The following is a 13,722-nucleotide window of genomic DNA, read 5'->3' on the forward strand; positions in this document are numbered from 1 at the left end:
ATCCCTCCCCCAGCACCTGATATTTTTGTTCAGAAGGCCTTGCATGTGTTTCCTTATTTCCTTTGGGAGGACTCCGAAAAGTGAAATTCCTTAAAAGGTATTCAGTCTTGGCACATATTGCAAACTGCTCTTCAGAAAGGCTATGCGAACATCCTAAAAAAACTGAATGGTGAAGTCTCTTCCCTTTCACCCCCAAACACTGAGGGCAGAATGGTTTTTTTTTCAAGACTAATCTTTGCCAGCTTGATGGGCATCAAAGTGTTTTAAGTTTAGCCAGATAATTGTGACAGCACTTACATCCTATTTAGTTTCACAACTCCAGGAGACAAATCCACAAACCTCGCCTCCTCTTGGCAAGGGGCTGGGTTCTCCCCTCTGCTACTCTTGGACTGAAGTCCAGGAGCAGAGAGCTTGTTGGGCACAGAAGACAATAGGTTCAATGAATCCATCACTTTGTACTAATAAATCACCCCAGAACTTAGTGAGGTAAACATCCACTGGTTTGGTCAAAATTATGTGAAAGTTGCTGTCATGTCTGAGTTTTTGCCACCCATGGACTATATACAGTCTATGGAACTCTCCTGGCCAGAATACTGGAGTGGGTAGCCTTTTCCTTCTTCAGGGGATCTTCCCAACCCAGGGATAGAACCCAGGTCTCCTGCATTGCAGGCAGATTCCTTTTACCAGCTGAGCTACCAGCAAAGCCCAAAATTATGAGATGCCCTAAATCCTGACATTTAGGCTTATCTCTGCTCCACGTGGCATCACCTTGGTTTATCAAATTTGTGGCTAGCTAGCAACTGATGGCAGACAGCAGGCTGTCATGAGGGTCCATGGTGTTAAGTGGGCATGTGCTGCCCGTCCTCCCACAGGCCAGTCCTGGCACATTCAGGAGGTGATGGCTGCAGGATTCTCAAGAGCCCAGACAGCACCAGCCCAAAGAAGTGTTTTTCACGATCCCTGGTGGGAAATTCCATTTCATTCTCTGGGAACTCCCATACCCTGCTCTCAGTTTTGCCAAGGCCTAAGGGTCTCACACAGTGCTCAGCATGACCCGTAGCTCACCCTGTCCCACAGCCTGAGTGCAGGGGCCATTCTATTGCCTGGTATTCCCAGCCTGGAGCCGCCACCGCTAAGAAACTCCAGGGTGCTCACTGCTGCGAGTTAAGCAGAGTAACACTAACACCTGGGGCGGGCTCAGGCGCTGGCCTAGGAGGCAGGCCAGGGGTTGCGTCCTCACCTGCAGGGGACACAGTGCGTGTGGCCCCTTGCATCACTGTTGGCATGGTTTACCTCTAACTACGTTACAAACCCACAACACGTTTTTATTATTTTTGCTGTGACTGTCTTTTGGAGAAAATAAAAAATTTTTAAAAAGTTATTAATACTGTTTCCTGTTCTCTTTCTACATAAAGATCTGTTTCCATATTGTATCATTCCCCCTCACTTAGAAGAATCTCCTTTAACATTTCCTATTGTTCAGGTCTGCTGCAGACACTGTGTCCGCTTTTTATTATTGTGGTAAAATATATACTAACAGCAGCAGCCATTGACGCTTTTGAATTGTGGTGATAAAGACTCTTCAGAGTTCCTTGCAGTGCAAGGATATCAAATCAGTCAACCCTAAAGGAAATCAACCTTGAATATTCACTGGAAGGACGGATGCTGAAGCTAATACTTTAGCCACCTGATGCGAAGAGCTGACTCATTGGAAAAGACCCTGATGCTGGGAAAGACTGAAGGCAGGAGGAGAAGGGGGCTACAGAGGATGGGATGGTTGGATGGCATCATCAATTCAACAGACATGAACCTGAGCAAACTCTGGGAGATACTGAAGGATGGGAAGCCTGGCGTGCTGCAGCCCATGGGGTCCTAGTGTTGGAGACAACTTAGCGATTGAACAACAAAATATATATGGTATATAAGTTGTCATACAATTATTTTAAATTTTATTTGGCTGCACCAGGTCTTAGTTGTGGCATACAGGATCTAGTGCCCTGACCGGAGACCGCAGCGGGGCACCCTGCATCGGAAGCTCGGAGTCTCAGGCACTGGCCCATCAGGGGAGTCCTCATACAATCATTTTGAAGTGTCCAATTCGGTGGATTAAGTAGATTCATAAGGTTGTGCAACCATCACCACTGTATGTTTCCAACACTTTCTCATCACTGCAAACATATACTCTCTAGCCAAAAAGCATTAATTCCCTGTCTCTCCTCCCCTCAACCCTCCCTAACTTATGATGCACTTTGTTTCTACAAATGTGCCTATTCAACATGTCATGCAAGTGAGATCTTACCATATTTGTCCTTTTGTGGCTGGCTTATTTAATGTTTTTGAGATTCGTTTACGCTGTATCACGCACCAGTCCTACATTCCTTTTCAGGACTAAATCCTATTCCATCGTACAGATACACACCGCTTACCAATTCACCCTCATGGGCACTTGGGATATTTCTACATTTTGTTATGGCAAATAATGCTTCGCTCAACGTTGGCGCAAGAGTATGTTCGAGTCCCTGTTCTCACTTCTTCAGGGTATATACCCCGAACTATCTGACTGCTGGCTCAAAGCATCTATTTTTAACTTTCTGAGGAAACAGTAGTTTACCACAGCGGCCATATCATTTTACACCCCCTAGCTGTATACAGGGACGTACACACCTGTTTTTATACTTGTTTCTACCGAAACGGCACAGTCTTTCACCCTTTCAGAGGTTTAACGCGTCCCTGCAGTGCCTCTCCTATCCCGGACGTCCCTTCCCCTGTACCGGGCCGCCAACAACAGAGCCGCACGGGCCCTCGCCGCGCCGGCTCACTCCCGCAGAACCCCCCTCTAGCTCGACGCGGAAGGACCCGCGCCGTGGATAGCATGGAGTCCCCGGCTCTGCCCCTCGTCCCGGGCCCACAGGGAACGAACGCTCTCGGCGAAGAACCCGGCCAAAACGCCTCAAGGCGCGGACTTTACGCCGCAGGGTCCCCTCCGCAGGGCCGAGAGAGGACTTCCCGGCGCTCCATAGTGACGTGGCCTCCGCCCCCAGCATTGCGCGTGCGTGACCCCGCCCCTCCAGGCGCAGCCAGGGCGGGGGCGCACGACTCTCGAGGCCCCATTTCCGGCCGGCGGATGCCTGGGCCCAGCCGCAGTGCGCAGTCGCGGTGCCTCCCAGCGCTCCGCCCCGCCCGCAGTAAAACGGTCGCCCGGCGATGACGTCGCGGGGGCCTGGCCGGGCATCGCGGACTCCGGAGATGGAGGAAAAGGAGCAATTACGGCGGCAGATCCGCCTCCTGCAGGGTGGGTCGCTCCGGGCCCGGGTCGCGCGTCCCCTTCCTCCCTCTCGCTTCACAGCGGTCCCCTGCCCGCCTCCCCGAAGGGGGCCGCTCCCGCCCACGGGTCGGAGGCGGGGGTCCGGTCGGTGGGGAGGTGGGTGGGGTCGGGCCGGGTCCTGGGGACCCTGAAGGGGCGTTCCCAGCCGGCCCAGCTCATCCCAGCTCGGGTTTCCGCGGCGGGTGCGGGCGTTACCGGTGCTGCGGCAGCTGGCGGCGGGGCGGGTCGCTTAGTAACCGGCGGGAAGCGACCCTCCCCGCCGCCGCGGGCGTGCGCGGCCTCGGCCCCCCCGGCGCGCTCCCTTGCTCGGGGGCCAGGGGTGTGTATTTCTTCCCCGGACGCCCGGTTCTGATGCCTTTGTCCCTCCTTACAGTCACATTCTCCTTGATATTCCTGGCCCAGAATCCCCGGTCTTCAGGTTTTTCCAAACTTTTCCATTTTTAGACCTCAGACGGCATGTTGTTGTTCAGTCGTTAAGTCGTGTCTGACTCTTTTGCGACCTCAGTGACTATAGCCCGGGGCTGACCCATCCCTCTGGCGGTGAAGAACCCGCCTGCGGTGCAGGAGGCACAGGAGACGCAGGTTCGATCCCTGAATAGGGAAGATCCCTTGGAGGAGGGCATGGCAACCCACTCCAGTATTCTTGCCTGGAGAGCCCCATGGACAGAGGAGCTTGGCGGGCTATGGTCACTGAGGCGACTGAGCACATGTGGACTGCAGTCTGCCAGCGCTTTGAAGGAAATGGGCTGCCGTTTCCTTCTCCAGGGGGTCTTCTGGACCCAAGGATTGAACCTGCATCTCTTGTGTCTCCTGCATTGGCAGATGGATTCTTTACTACTGAGTCATGAGAGATGGCGTGCTGTATTTTTTTTTTTTTTAATCATTTTAAAGGTTATTCCCACAAAGAGAAGATTTAAGAACTTGGGAAGTGTGTATTATTGGGAAGAGTTCAGTTGGGCTGAGCCCATCTACCAGCCACTTCTGGCCCTCCATCATACCTGCCCTGAGGTGTCACCAGGTCTGGACGTGACTCTCTTTGGGCCTGGAGGTGGGACATATGGTGGGGGAGTGCTGTAACTGGAGGGCTTGTTGGCTGAGTTGTGACAGCTTGGGTGGTTCCAGCTGAGGCCTGTGTCTGCCTGCACAGCCACGCTGTCCAGGGGCTTCACCTGGTGGTCTCCTGCACTGAAACTCCAAATGTTAGGCCTCTTCTCTTCTTGTGGGAGGATGATGTGACATTCTTGTCACGTGTGGAGTACCCGGGGCGTCAGTTGTCTTACACTCGCTGTTGTGTGTGCCAGGCAGGGAGGTCCTGAAGGTGCAGCCCTGCCCCTTTGTGTCTGTGGGCTAGCCGGAGGCCTTCCGTGTGTCTCTTGAGGTGCTGCAGCATGGGCCCTGCTGGTCTCTTCGTGCTGGGTGACACTTCGCCTCAGAGGATTGGGAACCCAGCATAATATCCCTGCTGAACAGGGGATATTATGTCACAGGAGTGCATTTTAAGGATAAGCAGCCAGAAATAGGATTGAAGTAGGATCGATGGGAAGAGGCTCATGGGAAAGATCGGCCTAGGGGATTTAGGCTGACTGTCAGTGGTTCTCAGGCCCTGGGGCTGCCCCTCCTGTACTGGGACTTGGCAGGATCCAGTGGGGTCTACAGGGTGTCTGGTCAGCTGATGCTCCTCCAGGGGTTTCTCCCTGATTTTCCTCACCCTTCGGTTGACAGAGTCTATGCTCCTGCCTCCTCAGGTCTGATTGATGACTACAAAAGCCTCCATGGCAGTGCCTCTGCCCCAGGTACCTCCGCTGCCCTGGGCACCTCCACCACTTCCCAGTGGCAGCCGCCCACTTACAACAGCAGCAGGACCTTCAGTGCTCGCTACCCTCGTCCGAGCCGGAGGGGCTTCTCCCTGAACCATGGGCCTGCGTGGCGCAAGAAATACTCCCTCGTGAATCGGCCCTTGGGCTCCTCGGACCCGCCCGGTGATGGTGCCGCGCAGCCGCAGCTCAGGGCTGGGAGCAGCCAGGGTCCTGAACCGCAGGAGTACATCCTGGAGAGGCAGGTGCAGCTCAATCCAGACCAGAACATGGTCATCAAGATCAAACCACCATCCAAGCCAGGCTCGGCCAGCACTGCGGGGGTCCTGCGGACCTCCTTGGAAGAATACGAGGACCCCCCCTGGAATGACCACAGGCCTCAGGAAGGTGAGGGTGAGTCCTCTGGTGCACAGCGGCAGCCCTCGAGGCAAGGAAGAGCCAAGGGGGGCTGCAGTGCGGAGGACCCCCTTCTGGTTTGCCAGAAGGAGGCTGGCAAGCCCCGGGTGGTGAAGTCAGTGAGCAGCGTGAGTGAGAACCCCTTGGAGCCCCGGCGGACGGTCAGTGAGAGTGCAGTTGCGGTCAGGGCCCGCGTCCTGCCCTCCAGCCTGCCCCAGCGAGGCGGCATGGCCCTAGGCCGGAAGGCGGGCTCGCACTCTGTGGCCAGCTCTGTTACACAGCTCCGTGGGGACGGGAGCGCGAACACCGGCCTCTCAGGCCCATCCGCTGCCTCTAGCCTGGTGGTAGGCCCAGCTAGACCTGCTGTTGGACCCAGGCAGACCAGGGAGCCCTCGGTGCTGGTGTCCTGTCGAACCAACAAGTTTCAGAAAAACAACTACAAGTGGGTGGCTGCCTCGGCAAAGAGTCCTCGGGCCTCTCGGCGGGCCCTCAGTCCCAGGGCGGCGGCGGAGAACGTGTGCAAGGCCCCCTTTGCTGCAGCGGAACGAACAGAGAAGCCTCAGCTCAAAGCCGACCCAGATGCCAAGCCCAGGAGGCCTGCCGTGTCTTCCGTGCCTGGGGCCTCCCCCAGCAAGTACAAGTGGAAGGCCTCCAGCCCCTCGGCCTCCTCGGCCTCCTCCTTCCGTTGGCAGTCAGAGGTTGGCAGCAAGGACCGTGCCTCCCAGCTCTCCCCCATCCCGTCTAGGTCCCCCCCAGCGGACAGACGGGCAGTGGAACCCAGCAGCTTGCAGCCTGTCTTCAGTGAGACTCCGCTCTCCGCTTACAAAGTGAAGAGCCGCACCAAGATCATCCGGAGGCGGGGCAGTGCCAGGTGTGGGCCCCTGCCCCTCCCTGGGTCTTGTCTGGGCAGGGGTGTGGGAGGCAGGGAGGGAGCATCGCCCCTGATGGGGCCTGAGGACAGAGCTTTGCCTGTGGTGCATCAGCATGTCTGGCAGGAATGAGGCCGCAGTTACCGCTGTCCTTTCAGTTAATGGGGAGGGGACGGGCGGAGGTGGCGCCAGCAAGCCCTCCCTTTCCCTTGTTGGCGAGAGACCAGAGGCTGCTGGGTGGCTTCCATTCTGGGCCTGCGGGATGGTGGATGGACAGCTTTGTGCCCAGGCCAGGGGCAGGGTCTTTGCAGGAGAAAGGTAGCCAGGTGACAGTGACTTCCTCCCTCGCTGAAGGCATGTCAGCTTCCCTGCCCTCTACCCACTTGGGTCCAGAGGAGACTGGAAGATGGCACTGTGGCCCAGGGCTTCAGGGTCAGGGACTTAATTGTGGAAGCTGCCAGATGCCTCTGTCATCAGGCGTGGCGACACATGCCATCTGTCAGGGAGTCCCACTCAGGCCCTTCCCACCGCTGACCTTGCCCTGGGGCCCTGCTCCCCGGACAGGCGCCGTCTGGGCCGCTGAGGTCTGGGCCGCTGAGCTCCGTGCTCTCCTCCTTGGTCTTTTCTCTCTAGCGGCCTCTGTGTCAGCGAGTTTGGGGAGGGGAGCCATGGGGCTGGTGGCGGCCCGTCCTTGGGACGACGCCTGCCTCCTCTGCTCTCCCCCAGTTCCACGTGGGGGCTCATCTCATCTGGCCGGGGAGGTGCAGAAGATGGTCGTGGAAATACCTGGTGGGGGTCAAGGGCTGTGCTCCTCCGCCCTCCACCTGCCCTGGCTCTGGGGTCCTCCAGGGCTGCGGCTGGGAGCCGGGTGGGGTAGGGTAGGGGGATGGATGGGCAGGGAGCCGCTGAGGTGGATCAGGTGGGAAAGCGAAGTGGGGGGGCCAGACCCCACTGGGGCTTGGCTGCCTGCCAGGGCTGGTCTCTTGGTTCTGGGATCTGGGTGGTCGAGGCGGGGAGGGTACCTGCTAGAGCTACCTGCTCTATCTCTGCAGCCTTCCTGCGGACAAGAAGAGCAGCCCCCCACCTGCTGCCATGGCTAAGAGTCAGTTCAGCCTGCGGCGAAAGCAGGCCCTCCGGGGAAAGAGCAGCCCCGTTACGAAGAAGACACCCAACAAGGGGCTGATGCCGGTCACCAAGCCCCGGCCGTGCTGCCTGCCTCCTGGCCGCGCCTACGTCCCCTCCAAGGAAGGTATGCTGGGAAGGGTTCCCTGGGCCTGCGCTGGCTCTGTTCCCCGCTGGGACCCACGGTCTCCATCCACCTTGTACTGTCAGGCCCTGGCCCAAGAGCTGTTCGGCCTGGCGGGCAGTGGGCAGCCTGGGCTGCGGTGCTGTGCGCTGCGCTCGGGGCCATGGAGAGGCTGCCAGACAGGCACGTGCGGCCTCTTCAGGACATCCCTCCATGCCTGCACGGCCGCGTCTTCTTGGCAGAGGTGGGAAGGGGATGAGAGGGCGGCAGGCAGACAGCCCTGAAGGGGGTGGTGGCCTGGCTGGTGCCGTCCAGGGCCCCTCCCTCCTGTCCTCGCTGCCCTCCCTGCGGGCTGCTGCCTCCTCTCAAGGCCTGAGCGGGCCTGGGAGGGGTCTCTCTGCTCTCTCAGTGAGTCCCTGGCACCCCCCACTGTGGCGATGGCAGTGCTCCGGGGGGGCTGGTCCTGGGTGTCTCCTTGGAGCAGCCGTGGCTTCCCCACGGACACACCAGGGATCTGGTCCTGGGCGCTGCTGCCGGGGCTTGTGTTCCAGGGACTGTGCTGCCTTAGTGCTCAGGGCCCAGCTGGGGTCTGGGACGGCATGCAGCACCTGCACAGAGCCGGCCAGAGAGCGTGGGCCCTGGGGGCCCGGGCGGAGGCCCATGCTGGGCGGAGAGGGCTCCAGCCTCCCTCCCACCCAGTCTCCTTTGGCTGCATGTCCCTGGGTTCCGGCAAGCATGGATTTCACCCTGGTGGCAGCAGAGGGAGCCTGTCAGCAGCCCCTGGGGGCTGCCAGGGGAATGGGTTGGGGGTTGGGCCTTGGCTGCGGGACTGACTGGAGAGAACAAGTGGAGAAGCCTCATGTTTTAAGAGGCTGGCAGGGGCTGGGGAGCCCACCGGGAGCCTGAGGCCAGCTGGGGGCTCTTGGGGCAGCCGGGAGAGGGACCGGGGTGCTTTCTGGAGGCTGGGCATCTGCGGGGCTGCATGGTCCCTATCCGGTGCTCTTGGTCACAATGTTGTCTCTGTCGGCAGAGAAGCTGCAGGCGGAGCTGCTCCCACAGGTGAGGCGCTGCAAGGGGGTGGTGCTCAGGGCCGGGAGTGGGAGGCGGGCTGCCTTGGAGCTGGGGGTCCCGGAACCCTGAGGCAGGGGTGTTCCCTCCTGCCCTTCCAGGGCCTGCATGTGAGCTGCCCAGGTGCTGGGGCGTTTCCATAGTAACCGGCTACCAGCAGGGAGTGCGGTGTCCAGGAGGGGTCACGCATGGAGGTGGTGTTTCAGAGGGTCTTGAATGATGGACATGGCAGGAGGGGGTTGGGGGGGGTGTCCAAGCAGGGGCGCTGTGCTCCTGCCAGCAGAGCCCTTGAGGGAGCTGGTGGGTGTCTGCCGGGTGCTGGGCTCCCGTGGAAGCCAGTGTGTGTGTGGAGCGGCTGCTGGGCAGGCGTTGAGGGTGGCACGGTCGCGGCAGACAGGGCCCTGGGCCTCTTGGCGGTCTTTCTGCTGCCCAGAATGCTGGGTCCTGATGCAAGAACCACCGCTGGCCTCGACTGTGTCCCTGCCAGCCCTGTGCTGCCCCTGCCCCATGGAGCCTGGGCTGCGGGCCGACGGGCCCAAGGCAGACAGTTGCCATCCTGTGTCCTGGGACCCTGTGGAAGGAGCACCATGCGGTCAAAGAGATCATTCTGTGTCGTGGACTGGGAGCGCTCTCCAGATGGCGGGGAGGTTAGCACTGTGGACTGTCCATGTAGAGTCCTGGGGGCCCACTCTCCCTGCTCCCAGCTGGAGGGCTCTGGTGGCTTGGGGGTCGGGGTGAGGACTGCCCCAGGCCTGGGAACAGCCTGGCTGCGGCCGTGCTGTAGCCGCCATGGGCCAAGGGGCTGCCGGGGAGCTAGAGAGCAGGACAGGGGCCTGTGGGTAGTGTCCCAGGGCCGTGGGCTGGAGACGCTCTAGGATGCTCACCCTGTTGCAGGGTGAACAGGGTGAGGGGTTGACAGGGCCACGGATCTGGTGCCAGGCCACAAGGGGGAGGTGGCATGTGTCTTCCCTGGAGTTGTACCTGCACTTGGGAACCGCGTGGTCCCGTTTTAGGCCTCAGGCAGACTGGGGTGCAGGCTGGGGACAGTGGAGGCTGTTCCTGCTGGCAGGGTGCTCTGCTGCTCCGAGGGAGGGGGGAGCAAGGCCGTGGGCACCACAGGGTGTGGGGTGCGGACCCCTGCGCCTTGCGCTGTCCCCACTCAGAGGCGGACAGATCAGCTTGTAGACATGCGGTGACCATGCTCTGCAGGGGACATGGAGGGGGAGCTGGGAAGAGGCTCCTCTTGGGGGGCTTGGAGAAGGCTTCTGCTGGCTCGGCCACTCTTCCTCCCCCCACGTGTCCTCCACCCCTCAGCCTTCCATGTACCACACCTCTGTGCTGGGCTGTGCGCTGGTTCCCGTGGTCCGAATGTGCCAAGGCCGGGGCATGTCGGTGGATGGTGAATGCAGAAAGCTCCTTGGGTGCTTGTAAATAGGTTGAAAAATTTGCCTTCAGGCAGCAGAAGCACTCTGCAGAAAAGGAAATCCGCGGTGGTGTCTCAAGAGCTACAGGGGGTGGGGGGCAGCTTTAGCCAGGCAGGCAGTCTGGGGCGTCTCTGAGGAGCTCCCTCTAAGCCCTGAACCTACCTGTGTGAGGAGAGGCGAGAGGGAGGGGACACACCTGTGCAGGCGAGGTTGCGTAGGAGCTGTAGGGCTGAGCTCAGCAAGTCCTGGAGTGGAGACCTGTCCTGCGCAGCATCCCAGAGGGCGGGAGAGGCTCAGGCCAGAGGCAGGTGGGCCTGGAAGGTGGGAAGGGGCGCCGTGCCACAGTAAGGAAAGGGGGTCCGGTTCGGAAGCCGCTGAGGGACGGTGGAGGCTCAAGGGTCCTATGGGAGCATGCTTGGGGACACAAGGCGGCCGTGTCCGGGCCTGAGGAGTGACTGGGGCGGGAGGGGCAGGAGCTAGGGTGGGCCTGTGGGAGAGGATTGACCTCCAGGCCCAGGGCAGGGGTCCTTACCCCGAGACTTGATGGCAGGGAGCTCGTGGGAGAGGCTTGTGTAGAGACTGGGCAGGGGTGAAGGTAGGGGTGGGGGCAGGGCTGAGGCCTGGGGTGAGGGCAGGGGTGGGGTCAGGGCTGAGGGGCAGCATTTCCCCGGCTCCCCACCCCTCCCGGCTCCCTCCCTTTCAGCTCTGTGCGGGACTTGGGCTTTTATCTAACGTTGTGGGTACTTGGGGTGCACAGGTGAGCCCCTCCTGGCCCCATTGGCGGGCCTGAGCAGCTGTGTGTGTCCATGTGTCTATATCGCCACAGGGGCGGCCCCTTCATCTGCTTGTCTGCAGCTTCTCTGCTCTGTTTCCCCACACAGACCTTAGTGCCAGGTGCAGCCCTCCTCTCTCAGCCTGTGCCTGCCCGGCTGTGGGCTGAAGAGGGGGAGGGAGAGCCATGGGGTCCCCTCCAGGCCTGCTGTGCAGCCCGGCGGCCAGAAGAGGGCGCTCTCACCCTTCTTATTCCTCGTCCACTTTTTTCTGGTAATTGATTGCCTAATTTTCTCTTTATGTGAAAGAAAGCAGATATCAAGTAATTTGCAGCAATAACCTGCTAATGCTGGGCCAGTATCGAAACTCCCCTGTTCATTTCAAGTGGCAGATAAAACACTAATACATAATTATCCTTGCAAATTGGATTGTTTTAAATAACCAAAAGGCTGCGGCCAGAAGAAAGCGATCCCATCTCCCTTGAGTTACTATTGCAGTGTAATTGCCGCGTTCAATCAATTTCCCTGGCATTAGAAATTCCATCACAATCAACATTAAGCTTTATTCATTGTGATGGCTAAGAGCCGGGCCATTTCTCCTCTTTTTCTTAACTGGCAAAATTAATCAGGGAAAAGATTTTAAACATTTACCCGTGCGAAAGAGGTCAGCTCTGCCACTATATTGTTCAGCAGATAAGAGGGCTAATAAAAAGAAAATTGAATTACTAATGATCACCAGGAACAGAGTATATAAAACCTGGCAATCGCCGGCTCAGGAAAAGGGAGAATCAATTTTCTTGGGACAAGGTGCGCTCATTTTTTATTTTGGCGCATATTATCAGCAATTTAATTTGAGAGCGCATAAACAGGAGGAAACAGTTAGGGAATAATGAGCCCGGAGGTGTAAAGTGCCGCAGGATGTATGCTGTACACAATTTATTTGGCACAACAGATAATCGCTTTAATTGAATTCAAAACTGCATTGTTCAGCAGGCGCGTGGACACTGCGCCTGGGGACTGAGCTGGAGGTTCAGCCTGACTCCGCCTCTTACTTTCTTTCCCTTCCCTGCCTCTCCCCTGCTTTCCTGGCTCCTGGCCAAGCCCTCCGACCCTCCCCCTGACCCTCCCCCTAGTCCCTGGGCCTAAAGTCCAACTCTGGCTGGGGGAGGGGCAGGTGGTCCCTGGGGGTCACCATGTGACACCCCCCCCATGCTCCCTGGGGAGTACCTGCACCTTGGTTGCCAGAGACCTCAGTTGATTGCCTCAGGGCAGATAGACCCCAGAGAAGGCTACAGAGAAGAGAACCTTTAGTAGAGAGCTTCTAGGGAGTGTGTTGAGGCCGGGCGCTCTCCAGCACCTGGGGCTTCAGGGCCCGCTCTGGGGTTCCCCTCCCCACCACACTGGGCCCAGCACTGTGACTCAGGTGCCCTGAGGTGACAGGCTCCATGTGTACCGCGGACCCTGACTCCTTGTGTGCAGAAAGGGTGCAGTGGGCGCCATGGGAGCCCGCACTGCGCTTGCCACTTGGCTCCAGGCTGGCTTCCTGCCCTGTCCTGCAAGGGGGCTTCCTGGGAGCAGCAAGTGTTTGCTTCTTGGGCCAAGGAAAAGCCTCAGGCGACTGCATGGGCAGTGGCGTCCTCATCTCCTGAGGCTTGCTGGGGCGGGGCCTCCTCTGCCTCACCTGCCCAGGACAGGGGGCACATGGCCATAGCCCCCACCGCTCGCCCGCCTGTCCAGAGCCCTGCTGCCGGAGCCCCGGATGTGGTGGGGCTGTGCACGCAGGCCATGTTTGACAGGAAGGGCCCAGGTTTCCTGGGGGGAGCCAGGTGTGGGTCTGAGGGCCGCGGGGCCTTCCCTCAGGCCTGCTGGCCTCACGCAGCGCCTGCCTCTGGCCGAGAGCTTGCCAGGCTCGTGGCGGGTGCTCCCCACACATCCCTCAGTCTGCTGTGCCAGCCACATGGTCTGGAAGGTCTGCCGTCACCTGTTTGTGAGTGCAGTGGGGCGGGCACGCATCCTCGGTCACCAGCAGAGAAGGCAGGGTGGGGGGGCCTTGCCCAGTCTTCACCTTGCAGCCCCAATCCCTGTGTCCGAGTTTGTCCAGGAAGCTGTCAGGGAGTCTCTCCCGTGTAAGCCCCCCATGGGCCCCTGCCCCGGCTGCCCTTCCCTGCCGTTCCTGGGCTCCTCACCAAGGCCCCGGTGACTGTTTCTGCCCTCCCCCAGCCCAGAACAGGGGCCTGTGCGGACCAGGGGTCCCTGAGGCGCACAGCCCCCTGATGGACCCTCTGCGGGCAGACTGAGGGGACATCCTGGGGCTGCCTCCCCTGCTGTTCCATCATTTGGGCTTGAAGGGCCCACCTTGGGGCTGTTCCCAGGTCCCTGGGGTGCCCTCCTGTGCCAGTGGAGGTCAAAGCAGGCCCTCAGCTGCCTGGGTGCCAAAACCAGCCCTTGGGGCTCAGTTTGTTGAGGGCCCTCTGCAGGGCTCTCCTTGAGCAGCACCAGCTCAGGGACTTGGGGTGGACACCTACAGGGAGCCCTCCGCCCGCCCGCTGTGTGCTCAAAGCCATCCTCACTTAACCTCCTCCGTGGCCCCAAAGTTCTAGGTGTGCAGCAGCCCTGCTCTGACCACTCTGCCTGCGCTGCCCCTCTCCACACCCTCCCTGCCCCCTCCCTGCCCCTCCCGTCTCACCAGGCCCGCGCCCCTCCCGACAGGGCCCCGCCCCACCCCCACCCCCTGCCTCTGACCAGGTGTGCCCAGCGGGCAGGGGCAGGCAGTGAGCCAGGTAGTGGCCCCGCAGCATGGCTCTCGGAGG

At 59.7% G+C, this 13,722-nt stretch overlaps 1 protein-coding gene across 1 annotated transcript in view; it reads left to right on the forward strand.

Moving 5' to 3' along the window:
- Positions 1-3,191: 3,191 nt before the first annotated feature.
- Positions 3,192-13,722, forward strand: part of ZC3H3 (zinc finger CCCH-type containing 3) — a 63,763-nt gene continuing 53,232 nt past the window's right edge. Inside the window, exons 1-3 of the mRNA XM_027560424.1 lie at positions 3,192-3,292; positions 5,071-6,406; positions 7,457-7,653. Coding sequence (XP_027416225.1) covers positions 3,205-3,292; positions 5,071-6,406; positions 7,457-7,653 — 1,621 coding nt within the window. The 5' untranslated portion in view covers positions 3,192-3,204. The remainder of the gene's footprint in view (positions 3,293-5,070; positions 6,407-7,456; positions 7,654-13,722) is intronic.

Source organism: Bos indicus x Bos taurus, chromosome 14, assembly GCF_003369695.1.
Source record: "Bos indicus x Bos taurus breed Angus x Brahman F1 hybrid chromosome 14, Bos_hybrid_MaternalHap_v2.0, whole genome shotgun sequence".
Lineage (NCBI taxonomy): Eukaryota > Metazoa > Chordata > Mammalia > Artiodactyla > Bovidae > Bos > Bos indicus x Bos taurus.